The sequence below is a fragment of the Leuciscus leuciscus genome, assembly GCF_965113295.1.
Source record: "Leuciscus leuciscus genome assembly, chromosome: 5".
In the NCBI taxonomy this organism is placed as follows: Eukaryota; Metazoa; Chordata; class Actinopteri; order Cypriniformes; family Leuciscidae; genus Leuciscus; species Leuciscus leuciscus.
Window position 1 is genome coordinate 51,653,742 of NC_138729.1, and position 18,007 is coordinate 51,671,748.

At 42.5% G+C, this 18,007-nt stretch overlaps 1 protein-coding gene across 1 annotated transcript in view; it reads right to left on the reverse strand.

The window, feature by feature from the left end:
• Positions 1-7,678: 7,678 nt before the first annotated feature.
• LOC309499786 (cytosolic phospholipase A2 gamma-like) overlaps positions 7,679-18,007 on the reverse strand; it is a 77,527-nt gene continuing 67,198 nt past the window's right edge. Inside the window, exons 12-13 of the mRNA XM_082171258.1 lie at positions 11,439-11,604; positions 7,679-11,357 (exon numbers count right to left, since the gene is read on the reverse strand). Of these exons, the coding sequence (XP_082027384.1) occupies positions 11,164-11,357; positions 11,439-11,604 (360 nt within the window). The 3' untranslated portion in view covers positions 7,679-11,163. The remainder of the gene's footprint in view (positions 11,358-11,438; positions 11,605-18,007) is intronic.

Here is an 18,007-nt window from a genome sequence, read left to right on the forward strand (position 1 = left end):
TTTAATGTCAACATTGTGACAACGCTGTAACAACCTTCACCACACAACGTAGTTATAGCAACCTTTTGGACATGTTGATAAAACGTTGTTAGAAGGTTGGCTACGTTGTGCCAACGTTCTGTGTTTGCTGGGTATAGCCTTAGAGACTTTAGGCACAGGTATTATTGTGGATTTCTTCCATGAATTTGGAAAAACACCACAATTCAGTAAAATTTTAAACAGCTGAGTGAGAACCCCTTTTAGCTGTTGAGAGCATACCTTTAAAACCCTTCCTTGGAGGCCATCAGGCCCAGGGGCTTTGTTTGGTCTAATTTTAGAGAGACACATGGCCACTTCTTCAGAAAGCTGTATATGTTCATAGCTACCAATCTGATCACAGGTAATACTACAGCCTATTTTTGGGTCTCTCACATCGTATCTTCCATAGAACATGTTTAAATCATTAACAAATTTACCACAATCTGCCACGTTTACACTTTGTTTTTTTCCTTCCCTACCCATTATTGTGTTTAATCCCTCCCATGCTTGTTTTGCATTGCCTGTACAGAATCTTTGTTCAACCTTATTCTTAAAATCTATTTTTGCTGTAAAAACTTTACGCTTAAATTCCTTCTCTTTCTCCTTTACTACATCATTTTCTCCTCTCAAAAATGCAGCCCTTTTCTCATTCAGACACGTTTTAAGATCCTTTGAGAGCCATGGCTTGTTGTTACTAAACACCTGAACTATCTTAGAGGTGATAACAGTTTCTTCACAAAACTTGATATAGCATGTGATTGTGTCTGTCAATTCGTGATGATCAGAGCATGCGTCAAAAAACATGCGCCAATCCGTAGAGTCAAAACAATCTCTGAGCTCCTCCTCCCCATCCTCAGTCCATTGACGTACATTTCCCTTTCGAAGGGAACTCAACAATACGTCATAACGACGCCTGAGGCGTTCCCCATAGCGTCGTTATGACGTATTGTCTCGTTCCCTGTTCTCAGGGAACATAGGTTACATTCGTAACCTGAGATGTTTTCAGGAGTGTTCTTTCACGCCTGACTTTCTGTCTGTATGTTGGAAGGAGATGAATGACGTTGTGATCTGACTTACCAAGAGGAGGGCGACTCACTGCCTTATATGCGTCTGGGATGTTACCGAAGCACTGGTCCAGTATGCGAGTGGGCGTGGTGACATACTGCTGCAGAGTGGGTAGATGAGGTGACAGCTGACATGTGTTGAAATCCCCCAAAATAAAAACCGGCTGATCTGCCGATCGGGAGAGAGCAGCATTGAAGCTGTCAGTTATTATTTCCGCAGCTTCTTTATTGTTAGGCCCTGGAACATAGGCAAGAATGATGGTGATTTGCCCGAACTCCCGCGGAAGGTAAAACGGCCTGATAGATACAGACAGCAGCTCATAGTCTCTAGTGCAGAGTGCTCTTGAGCACTTTGAATTGTGAGGCCCAAGCGCTGTCAATAAACATGCAGAGTCCGCCCCCGATGGATTTTTGAGATGACACCTTATCACGATCTGCTCTTATAACTGTAAATCCCTCCATGTCAATGCATGTGCTGTCCTCGTGAAGCCACGTCTCTGTGAAACAGAGCAAATTACTCCTCCTAAAATCCTCATCAAACCGGAGGCGTGTTGTGATCTCATCCAGTTTATTATTTAATGATCTGACGTTTGACAGAGTTATGATGGGAAGCAGGTGTCTGTTTCCTCGCCTTCTCAACCTGTTACGAATGCCCCCCCTCGAGCCTCTTTTCTTCCTTTTCCTACCTTGGGCTTTTCCATGAGGGGTTGATGATGATACATGATTTAAGTCCACAGACACAGCTTTATTCCGTAGGGCAAGAAGAAAATCCCTCAAGTATGTAATCAATGGCGACGTTCGTATCTGGTGTTCACTTCCCTCATTGTTCCCGGCTAGGGCAAACAGCACAAATGCTCATTATTATGAAACTGATAGTTGTGGTCCTGGATGCTGATTGGACAATCCAGAGTTCCAGTGTACAATCTCATCTCGCGCCGCCATCTAATGAAACCAAGATGGCGGCGCGAGTACATCGCGAGGCTCGCGGTCTCTCCAGATTCTGCAATTTAGCAGTATTTTTCTTGCTCATTTCGGGTCTGTTCGTGCAGAACAGTTGTGCCTTAACATCGTACACCCAAGGTGAGCTTTTGGATATTGGTTTGCGAATTTCCGACAGTTTTATGGACAACCTTCGACTCCTTCCTGAGATCGCCAAAACACCCGAGGCTATGCACTCTGCCCGGCCGGGCGGAAGTGCTCGCAGGCGGCGTCGAGATCGTAAACAAAGGCGGGGGAAGCGCGGAGGACTAAGAGCTAAGCTAAAGCTAACACCACACCGGCTCTCTTTACCCAGCATTTTCCTTGCCAATGTACGGTCGCTGTTGAACAAAATGGAGGAGATTCGACTCAACATCACATACAGCAAGAGACTTTTGAACTGTAATGTTCTAATTTTCACGGAAACATGGTTAAACAGCGGAATACCGGACAACGCTATTGAGCTAGCGGGACGCCATACATTCCGGGCGGATAGAACATTAGATGGCTCCGGTAAGACCAGAGGTGGTGGATTGTGCATTTACATTAACAAAGCTTGGTGCACAAACTCTGCTATTGTTGGGAGACATTGTTCAGCTAACCTTGAGTTTCTCATGGTTAAATGTAGACCGTTTTATCTACCGCGGGAGTTCACTTCCACTATTATAACTGCAGCCTATATTCCCCCGGATGCTGATGCCAAGTTTGCTATGAAAGAACTTCACGCAGCCATCAGTAAACAACAGACCGTTCACCCGGAAGCTGCGTTTATTGTTGCGGGTGATTTTAATCATTCAAACTTAAAGTCAGTGCTACCGAAATTTCACCAGCATGTTTCCTGTCACACCAGAGGAAACAAAACCTTAGACCATGTTTACACAAACATGGCTGGAGCTTACGTCGCGACACCCCTCCCCCACCTGGGACAGTCAGATCACCTTTCTTTGTTCCTCACCCCCAAATATGCACCTCTCATCAATCGCGTGAAGCCATCAGTGAAGACCATCAAGGTGTGGCCTGTGGGGGCAGATTCCTCACTCCAGGAAAGGTTTCTACACACAGACTGGAGTATGTTTGCTTCTCAAGCCACCAGTGGCTCTCACACGGACATTGACTGCTACACCTCCTCTGTACTGGATTATATCAATACCACCATTGACAGTGTTACAACCCAGAAGCAGATCACCACATACCCAAATCAGAAGCCATGGATGAACAGGGAAGTGCGACTCCTATTGAAGACACGCAACACTGCCTTCAGATCAGGAGATGCACAAGCCTATAGCACATCCAGAGCAAATCTGAAAAGGGGCATCAAAGAGGCCAAGCACTGCTACAAGCTTAAGATAGAGGGACACTTTTCCAACGCTGACCCTCGGCGCATGTGGCAGGGCATTCAGGCCATCAGTGACTACAAACCCTCTCACTCCACCCCCGCAGCCACTGATGTCAACTTCCTGAACGAGCTAAATGACTTTTATGCTCGCTTTGAAAGAGACAACAGAGAAACTGCCACCAAGCTCAAATCCTCAGCTGACCACCCGCCGATCACACTCTCCTCCACAGATGTCTGCAATGCACTGAGCAGGATCAGCACGCACAAGGCTGCTGGACCAGACAACATCCCTGGACGCGTACTCAGGGCATGTGCGGAGCAGCTCGCTGGGGTTTTTACAGACATTTTCAACCTGTCTCTTGCCCAAGCAGCTGTACCAACATGCTTTAAATGCACTTCCATTGTGCCAGTGCCAAAACACTCCAGCCCGAAGTGCCTTAACGACTACCGCCCTGTAGCACTCACACCCATCGTAATGAAGTGCTTTGAGCGGCTGGTCCTGGCACACCTAAAAGACTCTCTTCCATCCACATTGGACTCACACCAGTTTGCCTACCGTAGCAATAGGAGCACAGAGGATGCAGTTTCCATGGCACTGCACTCTGTGCTCACACATCTGGACAATAAGAACACTTATGCACGCATGCTGTTTGTTGACTTCAGCTCAGCATTCAACACTGTCATCCCAACTAAGTTAATAGCCAAACTTGGAGACCTGGGCATCAACACCTCCATGTGCAACTGGATTTTGGACTTTTTGACCAACAGACCCCAGAATGTTCGATCAGGCTCCAACTGCTCCACGTCCATCACACTCAACACTGGTGTACCACAGGGCTGTGTGCTAAGCCCGTTTCTCTACTCCCTCTTCACCTCCGACTGCAAGCCTGTGTACGGATCTAATTCCATCGTCAAGTTTGCGGACGACACTACGGTGATTGGTCTCATCAGCAACAACGATGAGACTGCCTATAGGGAGGAGATCAAGCACCTGGCCACATGGTGCACTGAAAATAACCAGCTCCTCAACACCACCAAAACGAAGGAGCTCATCGTGGACTTCAGGAAAGTGTCAAGAGGCACACACGACACCATCCACATCAATGGAATGGCTGTTGAGCGTGTCTCCAGTTTCAAGTTCCTGGGGACCCACATCTCGGCGGACATGACCTGGACAACCAACACCTCCAGCCTGGTCAAGAAGGCTCACCAGCGCCTTTTCTTCCTGAGGACACTGAGGAAGAATCAGCTTTCCTCCACTATCCTGGTGAACTTCTATCGCTGTGCAATAGAAAGCATCCTGACCAACTGTGCTACAGTGTGGTATGGGAGCTGTTCTGTTGCAGAGCGCAAGGCACTGCAGCGGGTGGTGAAAACCGCCCAGCGCATCACTGGGACTCCACTACCTGCCATCGAGCACATCCAGAGGAAACGCTGTCTGCATCGAGCTCGCAGCATCCTTAAGGACTCCTCTCACCCAGCCCACAGACTGTTTTCTCTCCTGCCCTCCGGCAGGCGTTTCAGGTGCCTACGGACCAGGACCAGCAGACTAAAGAACAGTTTTTTCCCCAGAGCTGTCTCTTTATTAAACTCTAACCCTCATTGATCCCACTCCCCTCATATACTGATTGACTCTCCTCTCCCTCCTCACACCTGCCTCCATTTTGTTATTTGCAATACTATAATGTTCATTTGCACTGCTGACTGTTATTATAGAAACAACTGTTTACATATGCATCTTGCACTACTACCTTGACTGGAATATGCTCAATTTGCACTGCCGACTGTTTATTTACAGTACCGACTGTTTACATATACATTTGCAATACCGTACTTTAACTGTAATATGCAATTACTTCCACTGCACTTTCACTCGGATAGCTTCTGTCCAAACTTTATTTGCACTACTTTAAATCCATTGTTATACTGCTCATTTTAGCCTAACTTATACATATATCTATTTGTAAAATTCTGTTTATAGTAATAGCCATCTGTATATTATGCTCACATTCTGTTTATAGTAACACCCATCTGTATATATATTCATAGTACATATCTATCTGTAAAATTCTGTTTATAGTAATAGCCATCTGTATATTATGCTCACATTCTGTTTATAGTAACAGCCATCTGTATATATATTCATAGTACATATCTATCTGTAAAATTCTGTTTATAGTAACAGTCATCTGTATATTATATTCAGTACATATCTATCTGTAAAAATTCTGTTTATAGTAATAGCCATCTGTATATTATATTCAGTACATATCTATCTGTAAAAACTCTGTTTATAGTAATAGCCATCTGTATATTATATTCAGTACATATCTAGCTGTAAATTCTGTTCACAGTAATAGTTATCTGTATATTATATTCATAGGACAAATCTATCTGTAATTTTTTGTTTATAATAGTATTCAACTCTATATTTATTCAGTACATATCCATGTTCTGCACTTATGGAACCACTGTATATCCTGCACTTGCTGCTATTGCACTTCTGGTTAGACCTAAACTGCATTTCGTTGCCTTGTACCTGTACTTGTGTAATAACAATAAAGTTGAATCTAATCTAATCTAATAACTCTCTATAATTTATAGAGAGAGAGAGAGAGAGAGAGAGAGAGAGAGAGAGAGAGAGAATAAACCGGTCGCCCTGCCCCAAACTCACCCCATTGGCTAAATCAATGATACCATTGAAAGTCCACTCGCGTCTCACCTCCCTCTGCCATTGAATGCTACCGCGACAAAGCACGTAAGCGAAAAATGACGTCAGAAAAGCGTCAGCACATTATAATCGGTTATGGTCTATTAATGAACCGATACCGAATCGTCCTCGTCTGCATCGCGATGCATCATAGAAACGATTAATTTTTACACCCCTAATATATATATGTGTATAAATATATATATATATATATAGATGGATTGACCAATCAGCATCCAGCATCAGAACTATCAGTTCTATTACAATCAGCATTTAAGGATAACATTTATTTTCCAGAGGAACAGTTTATTAATAAATTGGAACAGAAGCAAAGTAATACAATATTTTAATAAGCAGTCTCCCAAACTATGTTATTGAGTAAATGTCAAGCATGAAGAAACAGCAGAAACATTTTGAACATATTAAACAGAAATATAATGAAGACATAATATCCCATGCTCTTCTAATGCCACACAAATCACAATTTGTAGAAAAAAAAGAGAAAAAAGCTGATTTATCTTAAGTGTTGATTAAGATAAAACATCTTTTGAATTGTATGCACTGTTAATTTGTATACACTAGAATCTATATGTTCACTAAACTATAAAATCAAATAAAAATTTTTTATTTAAATATAAAAGATAAAATGCATTAAAAAATACAGTAAAAATGTAAACATCTGCATGTATAAATATATAAAATCCAGTTTAATGTTTAGTGATTCATACCATTAAAATAAAAAGAACCTTAAAGTTTCCGTCAGGCACTGTATATTTTAGGGGTTCCATCATGGGACCCTTGTATTAATTTAGTTTTAATTAATTATTTTCATTCATTTTTAATTTTAGTTACATTTTATGCAGCTCATAAAGTTCTAAATAGAATCCCAGTGAACCCTTTTTCTAAGACTGAGGTCATTTATTGTTTCATTTAATGACAATAATAATCAAACATTCATTGTAGACTTTTTTTCTCTTTTTTTTTTTTCTTCAGTGAATTCATGGTAGTGTGTGATTTTTCTTCTGTGTGATTGTGGAAACAGCCGCACTTGGAAGAACATTTTTAATTTGTCTGTTCATTTTTAAACAGTTAATAGCTGTTGTTATGAAAGTAGCACGTGAATAACCATAATCATACATATTTAACTCAAATCACTCAGACATAAAGACATTTGTATATGTCTCTGAAGCAGCCAGAGGAGAAATCTAACGTTAGTTTCCTAATGAAGGATTTAGTCTTTTGCTGCTCTTCTGAGCACTTTTAGCACTTGACATTTAAACAGTTTAGAGTTAGGGTAGGATTAGGGTTTGGTTGAGGGTTAGTTGCATGTAATTATGCATAATTTACTGTTATTACTATGTTAAGTACATGTAACATATTTAACAAGGACACTGTAAAATAAAGTGTTACCAAAAATGATAATGCTCAATGTCAATAGAAAAGTAAGTAAGTAAAGTGAATAAACAGTCATGTTTGGTATCATTTAAAGGTCCCGTTCTTCGTGATCCCATGTTTCAAACTTTAGTTAGTGTGTAACTGATCCGAAACAGCAGACTTGTAGGCTATTAAATAGGAAAAATATTGAAACTCTTTGGTCATTTTGAAAGAAATGCTACTGGACTCGTCAGAATCAATGATCTATGCTAAGCTATGCTAAAAGTGGTACCGTCAGACCCGGAGTTCGGCTGAATGGATTCGAAAACGGTAAAACTCAACTGTTTAACTCTGGGGGAGTTGTAAAATGAGCATATTTCCGAAAAAAGTGGAGTATCCCTTTAAAGCAGCACTCAGTAGCTTCGGGATTTCTTCGCTGTATTCTCGCTTTTTGCTCGCAGGTTTCTCTCTAGAGCTCCCCCACAGCTTCGGAATAGATATTTGACAACACTGTTGTAAAAACTCGTTGGTGATTCTCAGACACCAGAGGCTATAGATCAACGACATCAAAGCAGATGGGACGTTCTTTAAAACGTCTTCTTCATTCGGGTTCAAACAGCGTGAGGGAGCGCAATAATGACAGCATTTTAGCAGATTTCTTTTGGCCGTAAAGCAATTGTTTACATCTCGAGACCTGATATCACGCGAGACTTCCTGACGCAGCGGCCGGCGGCCCGCCGGCTCAAAGTTGCAAGTGCGTATTTTCCGCTCACGGGCACCAGGGGGGTGCGAAACGACCACCATTCAACCCGAAATAAGTAATATAACCATTCCAATGACTCCGAAGCTGTTCAGTTAAGGTAAAAAAAGTTACTTAGTTCACCTTTAATGCACAGGTAAGTCCAAGTCAGTTTAATCACCGAAAAAATTGTTTGTTCAAAAACACTGATTTGTTCACAAACGTAACATCATTACAGGAGAGAGCGTCATTACATTACAAACATAACATCATTATGTTTGCGCTTCACAATTTCTGTATGTTTTGATATGTTCCTTCATGCTTGAATAAGCTGATCATTAATAATCAAATCAACAATAACTCAGATTGGATTAGAATCATGTTTGTCGATTAAAATATTGTATTACTTTGCTTCTGTTCCAATTAAATAAACTCTTCTCTAAAAATACTGTTTTGTCCTGGCCATTTAAAACATACATAACTCTTATTAAATACACAAGACTAATGACTAGACGAAGGACATCTGTGAACAATGAAACAATGAACAAATGAGAACATGACAACACCGAACACATGGCACATGACAGACATGAAACAAAACCAAAACGTGACATAGTACTAATAAACTGAATGTTTTAAATACACAATCAGCAGGTTTATATATTTATCATTAAATCTATTTATTAAACAAAATGTCTAGGAAATAGTTTAAATAAGTGTAAGCAATAATAATAAATACTAGCTTATACACAGTAGCTGTTTTATTAAAAACTCTGGATTGTCCAATCAGCGTCTCAGACCAAAAATATCAGTTTATAACAATGACAAAGAGTATAGAGGCCCAAGAGGCGAAACTCAATAGAACGCTCCATAGCAACAGTTGCCCCCATGACCATTATGGACTGAAAACTGAAGGAAAACGCCGAAAAATAATGGGAGTCAATGGCACTGAACCAACTTAACATAACAAAAACTTAACATAACTTAATTTTTTCTGGCCGTCATATCTAAATCTAAAAACAATTTAAAATACATTAATGAGGATGACCGACGTTAAATGACAGAAAATTTTACGTTTATGTGTTGGTTATGCATGGCCTAATTACCCTTAGGAAAATAGTATTTTGGGATAAAATATTACTATAGAAGGACTATAAGACTACTATAGAAATACTATAGCGGCTCGTATTCCTATAAGATTACTATAATATTTTGTCCCAAAATACTATAAGATTCCTATAGTACTTTTTCGTAAGGGTATGTCCCCCACCGAATCGGCTTCATTAGCCTACCACTTACGGTTTGCAAAGATACAATTATAAAATTACTGCAAACCTTTAATCTATCAATATTTATGTTCTATTATGCATTTTCCTTGTTATATGAATAACAGAAATTCATGAAATAATATATAGGAAGACACACAGTAATAAGATATTTATTCAAATGTTGATTTTGAAATTAGTGAACATCACCATATGATTTGGAAAAATAAATAAAAAAATAAATAAATAAAATTATAAATGAAAATTTCTAAAGACAGTTAATCTCTTACATAGAATATCACACAAATATTAACAACTTGTTTTTTCAACATCTTCAGTGAAAGTGCACACAGTGAACGTTTCAATGGCAAGAATAAAAACAATCTATGAATGTCCTATTACAGGCGGAAAGGTAGGCTACAAAAAAGATGTGCAATCTAGCAAGTGCACACATGAACTATAAACAGTGTCAGTACTAAAATGGAAGTGGTGCCATAAGATCTCAGTAATTAATCAGACACCACCATCTATTATGTGTGCATTTGTGTATGAGACGTTTTTTTGTATTTTTTTCTTTTTGTGAGAGAAGAGGCATTGATTTTGTCATTGACTGGCGCTAACGATTTCAGCAGCTTTCAGTCCATAATGGCGGACGCGCCTCCGCAGCGCCATCTACAGACTGTTACCCATAACACAACAGAGTTTCGCCTCTTGGGCTTCTATACTCTTTGACAATGAGCATTTCTGCCGTTTGCTGTATAATATCAAATGACCAGGACAAAACCTTGTTTATACAGTTTATTAATATAATGGAATAGAAGCAGATTAATATGGTTTCCAAATACAGATTTGTTGCTAAAAGATAATAATTCTAAACATTTTTATTATCCGATTTATTGAATACGACACATTATTGAACAATTACATTGTATGTATTTTCTTAAACAGTAAAACTACACATTCTGAACAGCTATAGTTTTAAGAGGCATATTGATAATTAGTTGACATGCTACCTAACTGATCAACACTTATAGGTATGTATTAGTAATGTATATATCATGACTTGTGCCAGGCTATTGAGCAGAAACTACTGCTGATGTCATTTACAATGCAGTTTTGCAGCCAGGCAGAATGACCATGTGTTGTGACAGAGATGTTGTTTTTGTGCAATTTAGTGGAAAAATGTGTGCATGCCTCCAGCTAAATGTTTAGCATTTGAGTAACCTTTCAATAATTTCTAAAGGTTCTAAATAAACTTTGAAAATTGCTAAATTTGTTTCCAGATGCAAATTTCCCAAAAGGAGAAAAAGTTGTCAGGGTAGCCTGATAAGTTGTTAAATCTAACAACAAAATGACCAAGTTGCAAGCAAAAATATTTGTAACATATGTAGCATATTGTTTAAACAGAAATTACTAACATAATGATATTTCCACACAAATCCCATTTTGCAGAAGTAATGATTATGAAACTATAAAATAACTTCTATGGAGAGCAGTTTAGCCTATATTCTTATTCTCATTTGTTCAATAAAAAAAAAGTACACTGTCAAACAATTGTGCTGTTTACTCTCCATTTCCAGCCATTTCCTTAAAAAATGATTATCAGTGAAATGTTCTCAGTATTTTCTATAGAAAACTGAACCACAATTTTACCACTCTAAATTACAACCTTAACTTTTCTAAAGAAAATTGGCCAATGATTCATTTCGTGCCTTGGACATTCTTTTATTAGTGACCGCAAAAATCTCTTCCACCAGTTTCACTCTGTTGTTTGTGATGTTTTTTCCAGCGACCTCCATAAGACCAGTGATCATCTCAGCGCTGTAAGAACCTTGAAAAGTGGCATATTTGTTCCTCCACTCCTCAATTTTATCTGATGAAACATTAACACACTTAAATCAGAACACAGTTGATATTTCAGTTTTATTCAGGACATTGTAAAATTATAACTTGCCTCCACAGTTGACCACATTAAAGAGAGGGATGTGTATCACGGTTGGAGTGTTTTGGCCTTTGAACACATAGAAGTCCTTCGGTTTCTCTGCGTCTTCATCAGGAATGTTGACCTCCGGGAAAGGGATCTTTAGTTTCTTGCACGTCTCAGCAGCTTCCCTCACTGTCTGTGGTAGAAAAGTATATTGCAGTATAACTTTATTAAAAGGGTTAGAGGAGTTGTGTGAATGGGACATTTCAATGTGGTTGTCAATCCCCAAAACGGACAGTGTTAACATAGCTTTTGGGAATAGCATTTGAGCATTTAAGTAAACACAAAAGAAAACTGACGTCTGAAGTTACCGAAACCATACACAAAAACCCCACAACACATTGTAGACATGCGTTTGCACTGCGTAGAGTGGCACTCTCGCAATGCATGGCCATGTTCATACAGCAGCAGAAGAGACCTTATTCACTGTAGCGCCATCTTTGATTTTTAACTGGAATGAAAGCGAGGCTGTGAGGGATTGACATACATCTCTTCAGTGGGTCATACTGTTATTTAATGTGTTCATATCTTGCCAATGAGTTTCAGACAATATGAACGGTGAAAAAAAAGAAAAGATTTATATATATATATATATAGTAATCAGGGAGTATATCCGTCACAGCCTCGCTTTCAGCCTTTCCTGTCATGGTGGCGCTCTGAATAAGATCTATACGGTTGTATTTTAGTTCTTAAAGGGATAGTTAATCCAAAAATGAAAATTCTGTCTCAACCTCAACTTGTTCCAACCTGCATGAATTTCTTCTGCTGAACACAAAAGAAGATATTTGGAAGAATATCATAACATAGTATGGGGCTAATCAATTGTTTGGTTACCAAAATTCTTCAAAATATCTTCTTTTGTGTTTAGTAGAAGAAAGAAACTGAAACAGGTTTGGAAAAAGTTTCACAGGAGGTTACAGCAAGGCAGACTAAGACGAAGAGTAAAGTTCCAATACAAATTTTAATGAGAATAATACAAATAGCAGCCAGACAGGCAGGGCAACACACACTAAATACAACGGTGACCAGACCAACACTGAGTAAACAAGAGGAACTTAAATACACGTGATGATTAACTAAAAGACGAACATCTGTGATGATAGAGTTAGTGCCCATAGTAACAGATGTGACTAGAGAATACAAACTAAAAGTCTAAAACTAAACAAACTGAACTTAACAGTGACATTACTCCCCCCTCCGGCAGGACGCGACCTAACGCCTTAACTGACAAACGAGCAGAGGGAGGGATGGAGGGGGTTTTGGAGGTGGACGAGGATGTGGTGAAGGGATGGTGACAGAAGGCGGTGACTGGATGGTGACGGACTGTGGTGAAGACAGAAGGATAGTGGCAGATAGACGACGATGATCCCCTGGCGGTAAAGGTGGAGAATGTCCGTTGGCACAGACCCAGAGCTCAGCAGTGCTGACAACCCACAGCGAAGTTGAGGGTGGGAGGATGGGAGCCGATGGAAACGAGCGAAATCGCTGGCACTGGAGACCTAGGCGATGCCGCAGCGATGAGCGTCAGAGGCGGAGCCAGAGTAACCAAGGGCTGGGGCGGAGCTGGTGTGACGGAGGACAGAGGCGACGCCGAAGGAAATGAGGAACCCGCTGCAGCCATTGGGGTGGAGGGGACAGAGCACAGCGGATGTCCCGTAAGTCTGTGGCGGAAGAAGAGTGACGACTAGAGGGTCTCCGGTGTAGCCAAAGGTGGGAGGAGCCGACAGGCCGAGATGGAGTGAAGAGATCCCCGGAGACGGTGCAGGGCTGTAGACATCCGGCAGGGCAGGAGGACTGCCTGAGCTTCGCGTGATGGTGGCAGTAAGAATCTCGACAGAATGATGGTAAGTATGACACAGTCCATGAAATGAATAACTCATAGTTCACACAGTCTTTCGTGCTGTCTAGAAACAGCGATGATGAAGGTACCGGGTGGGATCGGGTGGGATGGGGTGGGGTGGGAGTCAAAACCTCTATATTGAAGTTCTTCAGCCAGTCCAAATTTTCCACATGAACTACTCCCTCGTCCGCTGATGTCGTGGGCTCAAACCCGTGGTCAGATTCAATATGGCACTCCACTTCCGGGGTGAGGGTCAGCTCTGTCCTCTTGTCCTCTGGCTCTGGCTGACGCATTGCGGCGGGCTCACACGATTCTTCTGTGGTTGAAGGTGGTAATTCGGTCTGGCTGTGTCCTGGATCAGGGAAGGACGCTCTCCAGACTCCGGATGGTGTTTGGGAAGTCATCAGGATGATGGTTATTTGCCCCGATCCAGAACAGTGACTTCACGGTTTCGTCGTCTTAAAATGGCAGGTGACGCAAGACGATAAATACATTCAGTAAAATCCAAAAGGTTGTGGCTCATTTGAGCCAACGCATTAACCTTAGCCTATTGTTGTGGGTCCAGTCATCTGTCACGGGAGGTTGCAGGAATGCAGACTAAGGAGAAGAGTTAAGTTCCAGTACAAAGGCAGGGCAAAACACACTAAATGCAACGGTGACCAGACCAACACTGAAGCTGCGTTTACACTGGCACAACAAATCCGATCTTTTACTCACTTCTGACACAGATCGGAATTGGTTGCCCACGTGTAAACACAAAAATCCGATTTTTCCGCATCCGATCTGAGCCACTTCCAAATGTGGTTTTAAATCAGATACATATCCGATATCTGGACATCCGACCATACATATCCGATTCCCGTTTGAATTCCAAGCCACTACAAGGCGAGGACGACACGTTTATTCACAAAGAGAGCTTTTTAATGTTGTTTTATGAGGCAGATGTGCCTGTGTGCGCTCGCTCACAGCTTTATATTGAGGTGGAAACTTTATATTTATCTTTGTAAACAAAACGAAAAAATCTATCTGTAAATACCAAAAATCATTGTTTTGTATCTGTATGTACAATTAATGTAAATACAGATATCAGATAAAAGTCCTGTCTAAAGTGAGTGTAAACAGTCGGGCCAAAAAGTCGGATCTGGTTAAAAGATCGGATCTGTGGATTAAGACTTGCAGTGTAAATGCAGCTGGCAGCTTTCGCGCTTGGCTAGGTGACTAAGAGGAACTTAAATACACGTGATGATTAACTAAAAGAAGAACATCTGTGATGATAGAGTCAGTGCCCATAGTAACAGATGAGTGGCGGGAAAATCAAACAAAGGAAAACACGTGACTAGAGAATACAAACTAAAAGTCCATGAAAACTAAGCAAACTGAACATAACTGTGATGACAAGTTAAGGGTGAGTAAATTACAGAAATTTTTTGGGGGGCGAACTATACCTTTAATACAGTTACATTCTCACACAGTTTATTTACTGGAATGACAACCGCATTCTATAACCAAACTCACGGCCAAACTTTTCTGAACTCACAACTGCATTCTCGGAAAACCTGCGTTGTGTGAATGGAACTGAACTGGAAAACTCGTCTGTCACTTCATACAGTTTAAGACAGCTACTCCGCACTGCACAAACGTCTAGGTCAGTGGTTTTCAACCCGAGTGGGCCTCAGTGATCCTCCAGGGGGGCTGCGAGATAACTTAAAATTAATTTTTAATATTAATACGTCGAATAAAAAAAAAGATAAATTAAATGAATTAAATCAAATTAAATTCAAATTAAAACAAAGCACCACCTTTCTTGTAAGTATTCTGTGATTGTTTCGAAGCAGCCCAAGCCATTTTCATCGCGCTGTGTGAATACAGACTGAGCGGTGACTCAAAACACCCAACCGCTTCATTAACATAGCCAAGATAAAGAGACTGAGAAAAGAAGAAAGAGAGAAGGTGATTGAGATGAGAGGGGAGAGCAGGTAGCCTATTAAAATGTGCCCAGAATGAGATTAACTTTATTACAATGGATTCCTATTTCACACAGATATACTGTACATACTGTATGTTCTTTGCCAAAGACTGTGGAAACTATAAGCTCAATTTAACAACACAAGCACCTATTAAATATATTGCCATTATTATTGTCTGTGTTTGCGCAACTTATATCATTAAGCCAGTAGGTGGTGACAAGTGACTGTCTTCATGAGTGAACAATTGAACCATTAAATGAACAGGGGTGCGTTTCCTAAAAGCATTGTTAGCAAACCATGTTCGCAAGTTCCGTTGTTATCAGCATAGTTCAACAAGTCGGTGTTTCCCGAAACCATAGTTCCAACGAACATTCGCAAACAGCATCGCAAACTTGTGTGTTTGGAACGTCTCGGTTACGTATGTAACCCTCGTTCCCTGACGTTACGTCAGTGACGACGAATGGGGTTTCACTTAGAAAGCCTATCACTTTCGAGTATATAAAACAAGCTAATGGCAATGAACTGCCATGGGTCTGCGGAATTTGCATAGCGTAACTCCACCCCACCTCGTAGGTATATAAGGAAGTACGCCGGCAACATGCAGATATGTCTTTGCTGAGGAGCCGAGACTGAACTCAGGCGTTCCAGCGGTACAGCGGAAGTGGCAGGGAGATGTAACGTCTCCGTTCCCTACTCAGGGAACGAGGGTTACATACGCAACCGAGACGTTCCCTTTCGTGGTCACTACGAGTTACGTCAGTGACGACGAATGGGGTTCCCAGTCTAATCACACCACCTCGGCTGTCTTTCAGTGCCCTGCGTAAGTCTGAGCTCCCTGTCGTGAGGCTAGCACAGACGAAAGACTCCTACTTAACGGGGGGGATGTGTATCGCGATGGTCAATACACATATGACCCGGAAGGGCTGCATATGGAGTATCACAGGGGTGTCCAGCCGCAGGTGGAATTTTTCAACTCCAGGGGTGGCAAGGTGGCTTGCCGAGGGAAAGACATGTGCTCAGAGAGGTTTACAGTGGAAATACACACGTGGGGGTCACCCAGAGTGGGAACCATGCACATGGAGGCACCTAGCCAAGCGCGAAAGCTGCCGGTGGCATAACTCTGGCGTTGGCGTCAACAGCTCTGAAGGAACTCAGGGCCTGCGGGGAGGCTCACCTGAGGAGAATATCGCTCATATCCTGTCCGCGGAGAGGAATGGCGAGCAAGCGAAGACACCTGAGCAGAATCTAGTACAGGCTGGTTGAAACGAGTACATGAGAAGAAACTGGCTCCACTCGGAGATTGTAGAATCTCACGAATGTGTTAGGTGTCGCCCAGCCTGCAGCCAGCAGATATCTGTTAGTGAGGCGCCATGCGCTAGAGCTCAAGAGAAGGCCACACTCCGGGTGGAGTGGGCCTTCACACCAAGGGGGCACGGTCGACCTTGCTGCTGGTATGCCAAAGCCATGGCGTCCACTAATCCAGTGAGACAACCTTTGCTGGGAGAGAGCCTTTCCCTTCAGCTTCCCACCATAAAAGACAAAGAGCTGGTCTAAGGTCATGAAACACTGCGTTCTGTCTACGTAAGCACGGAGGGCGCGTACTGGACAGAGCTGGGTCTGCCTCCTCCGAGGGCAGCGCTTGCAGGTTCACCACCTGATCTCGAAAGGGAGTGGTGGGAACCTTGGGCACATATCCAGGCTGGGGTCTGAGGATCACGTGAGAGTTAGCCGGCCCGAATTCCAGGCACGCTTCGTCAACCGAGAATGCCTGCAGGTCCTCTACCCTCTTGATGGAGGCCAATGCAACTAGGAGCGCTGTCTTAATTGACAGGAACTTAAGCTCCACTGATTGCAGAGGCTCAAAGGGAGCACTCTGCAGGGCAGTTAGCACCACTGAGAGGTTCCACTTCAACACATAGGCCTGTCTCGTGGACGATGCTCTAGTGGAAGTGATGTAGCCACCACCGCTGGTGGTAGGGTACTCAAACCTGCCTTGTCCCGTCCAGGAGCCACATGTGGAGGTTCCAGAGATCAGGACGAGGGTGCCATAGGGTGCCCCGTCCCTGAGAAAGGAGGTCCTTCCTCAGAGGGATTGGCCAGGGAAGTGCTGTCGCGAGGAATACTAGTTCGGGGAACCAGGTCCGGTTGTGCCAATACAGGGCAACCAATATGACCTGCTCCTCGTCCTCCCTGATCTTGCGCAGGGTCTGCATACTTGCGGAGGCCGCGGCCAGCTGTGCGCCAGTGCATCCGTGCTGAGCGTACCCTCGGTCAGGGAATAAAACAGGTCGCAATGGGACGAGTCGTGGGAGGCAAACAGGTCACCTGTGCGTCCCCGAACTGATCCCAAATCAGCTGAACCGACTGGGGATGGAGACTCCATTCTCCAGGGAGAGGTCCCTGTGTTCGCAAATCTGGTCTCGAGAGTGAGCTAGGATCAGCCAGTCGTGAAGACGCGAGGAGACAGGTCTAGCCCGAATGGGAGAACCACGTACTGGTATGCCTGCCCCTCGAAAGCAAACCGTAGGAACGGTCTGTGTTGAGGAAAAATGGAGACATGGAAGTAGGCATCCTTCAGGTCGATCGCTGCAAACCAATCCTGCGGCCGCATGCATTCGAAAATGCGTTTGGCCGTGAGCATCTTGAACGGCATCCAGTGAAGGGAGCGGTTCAAGATGCGCAGGTCCAGGGTTGGTCGTAACCCACCGGATTTCTTGGGTACAATAAAGTAG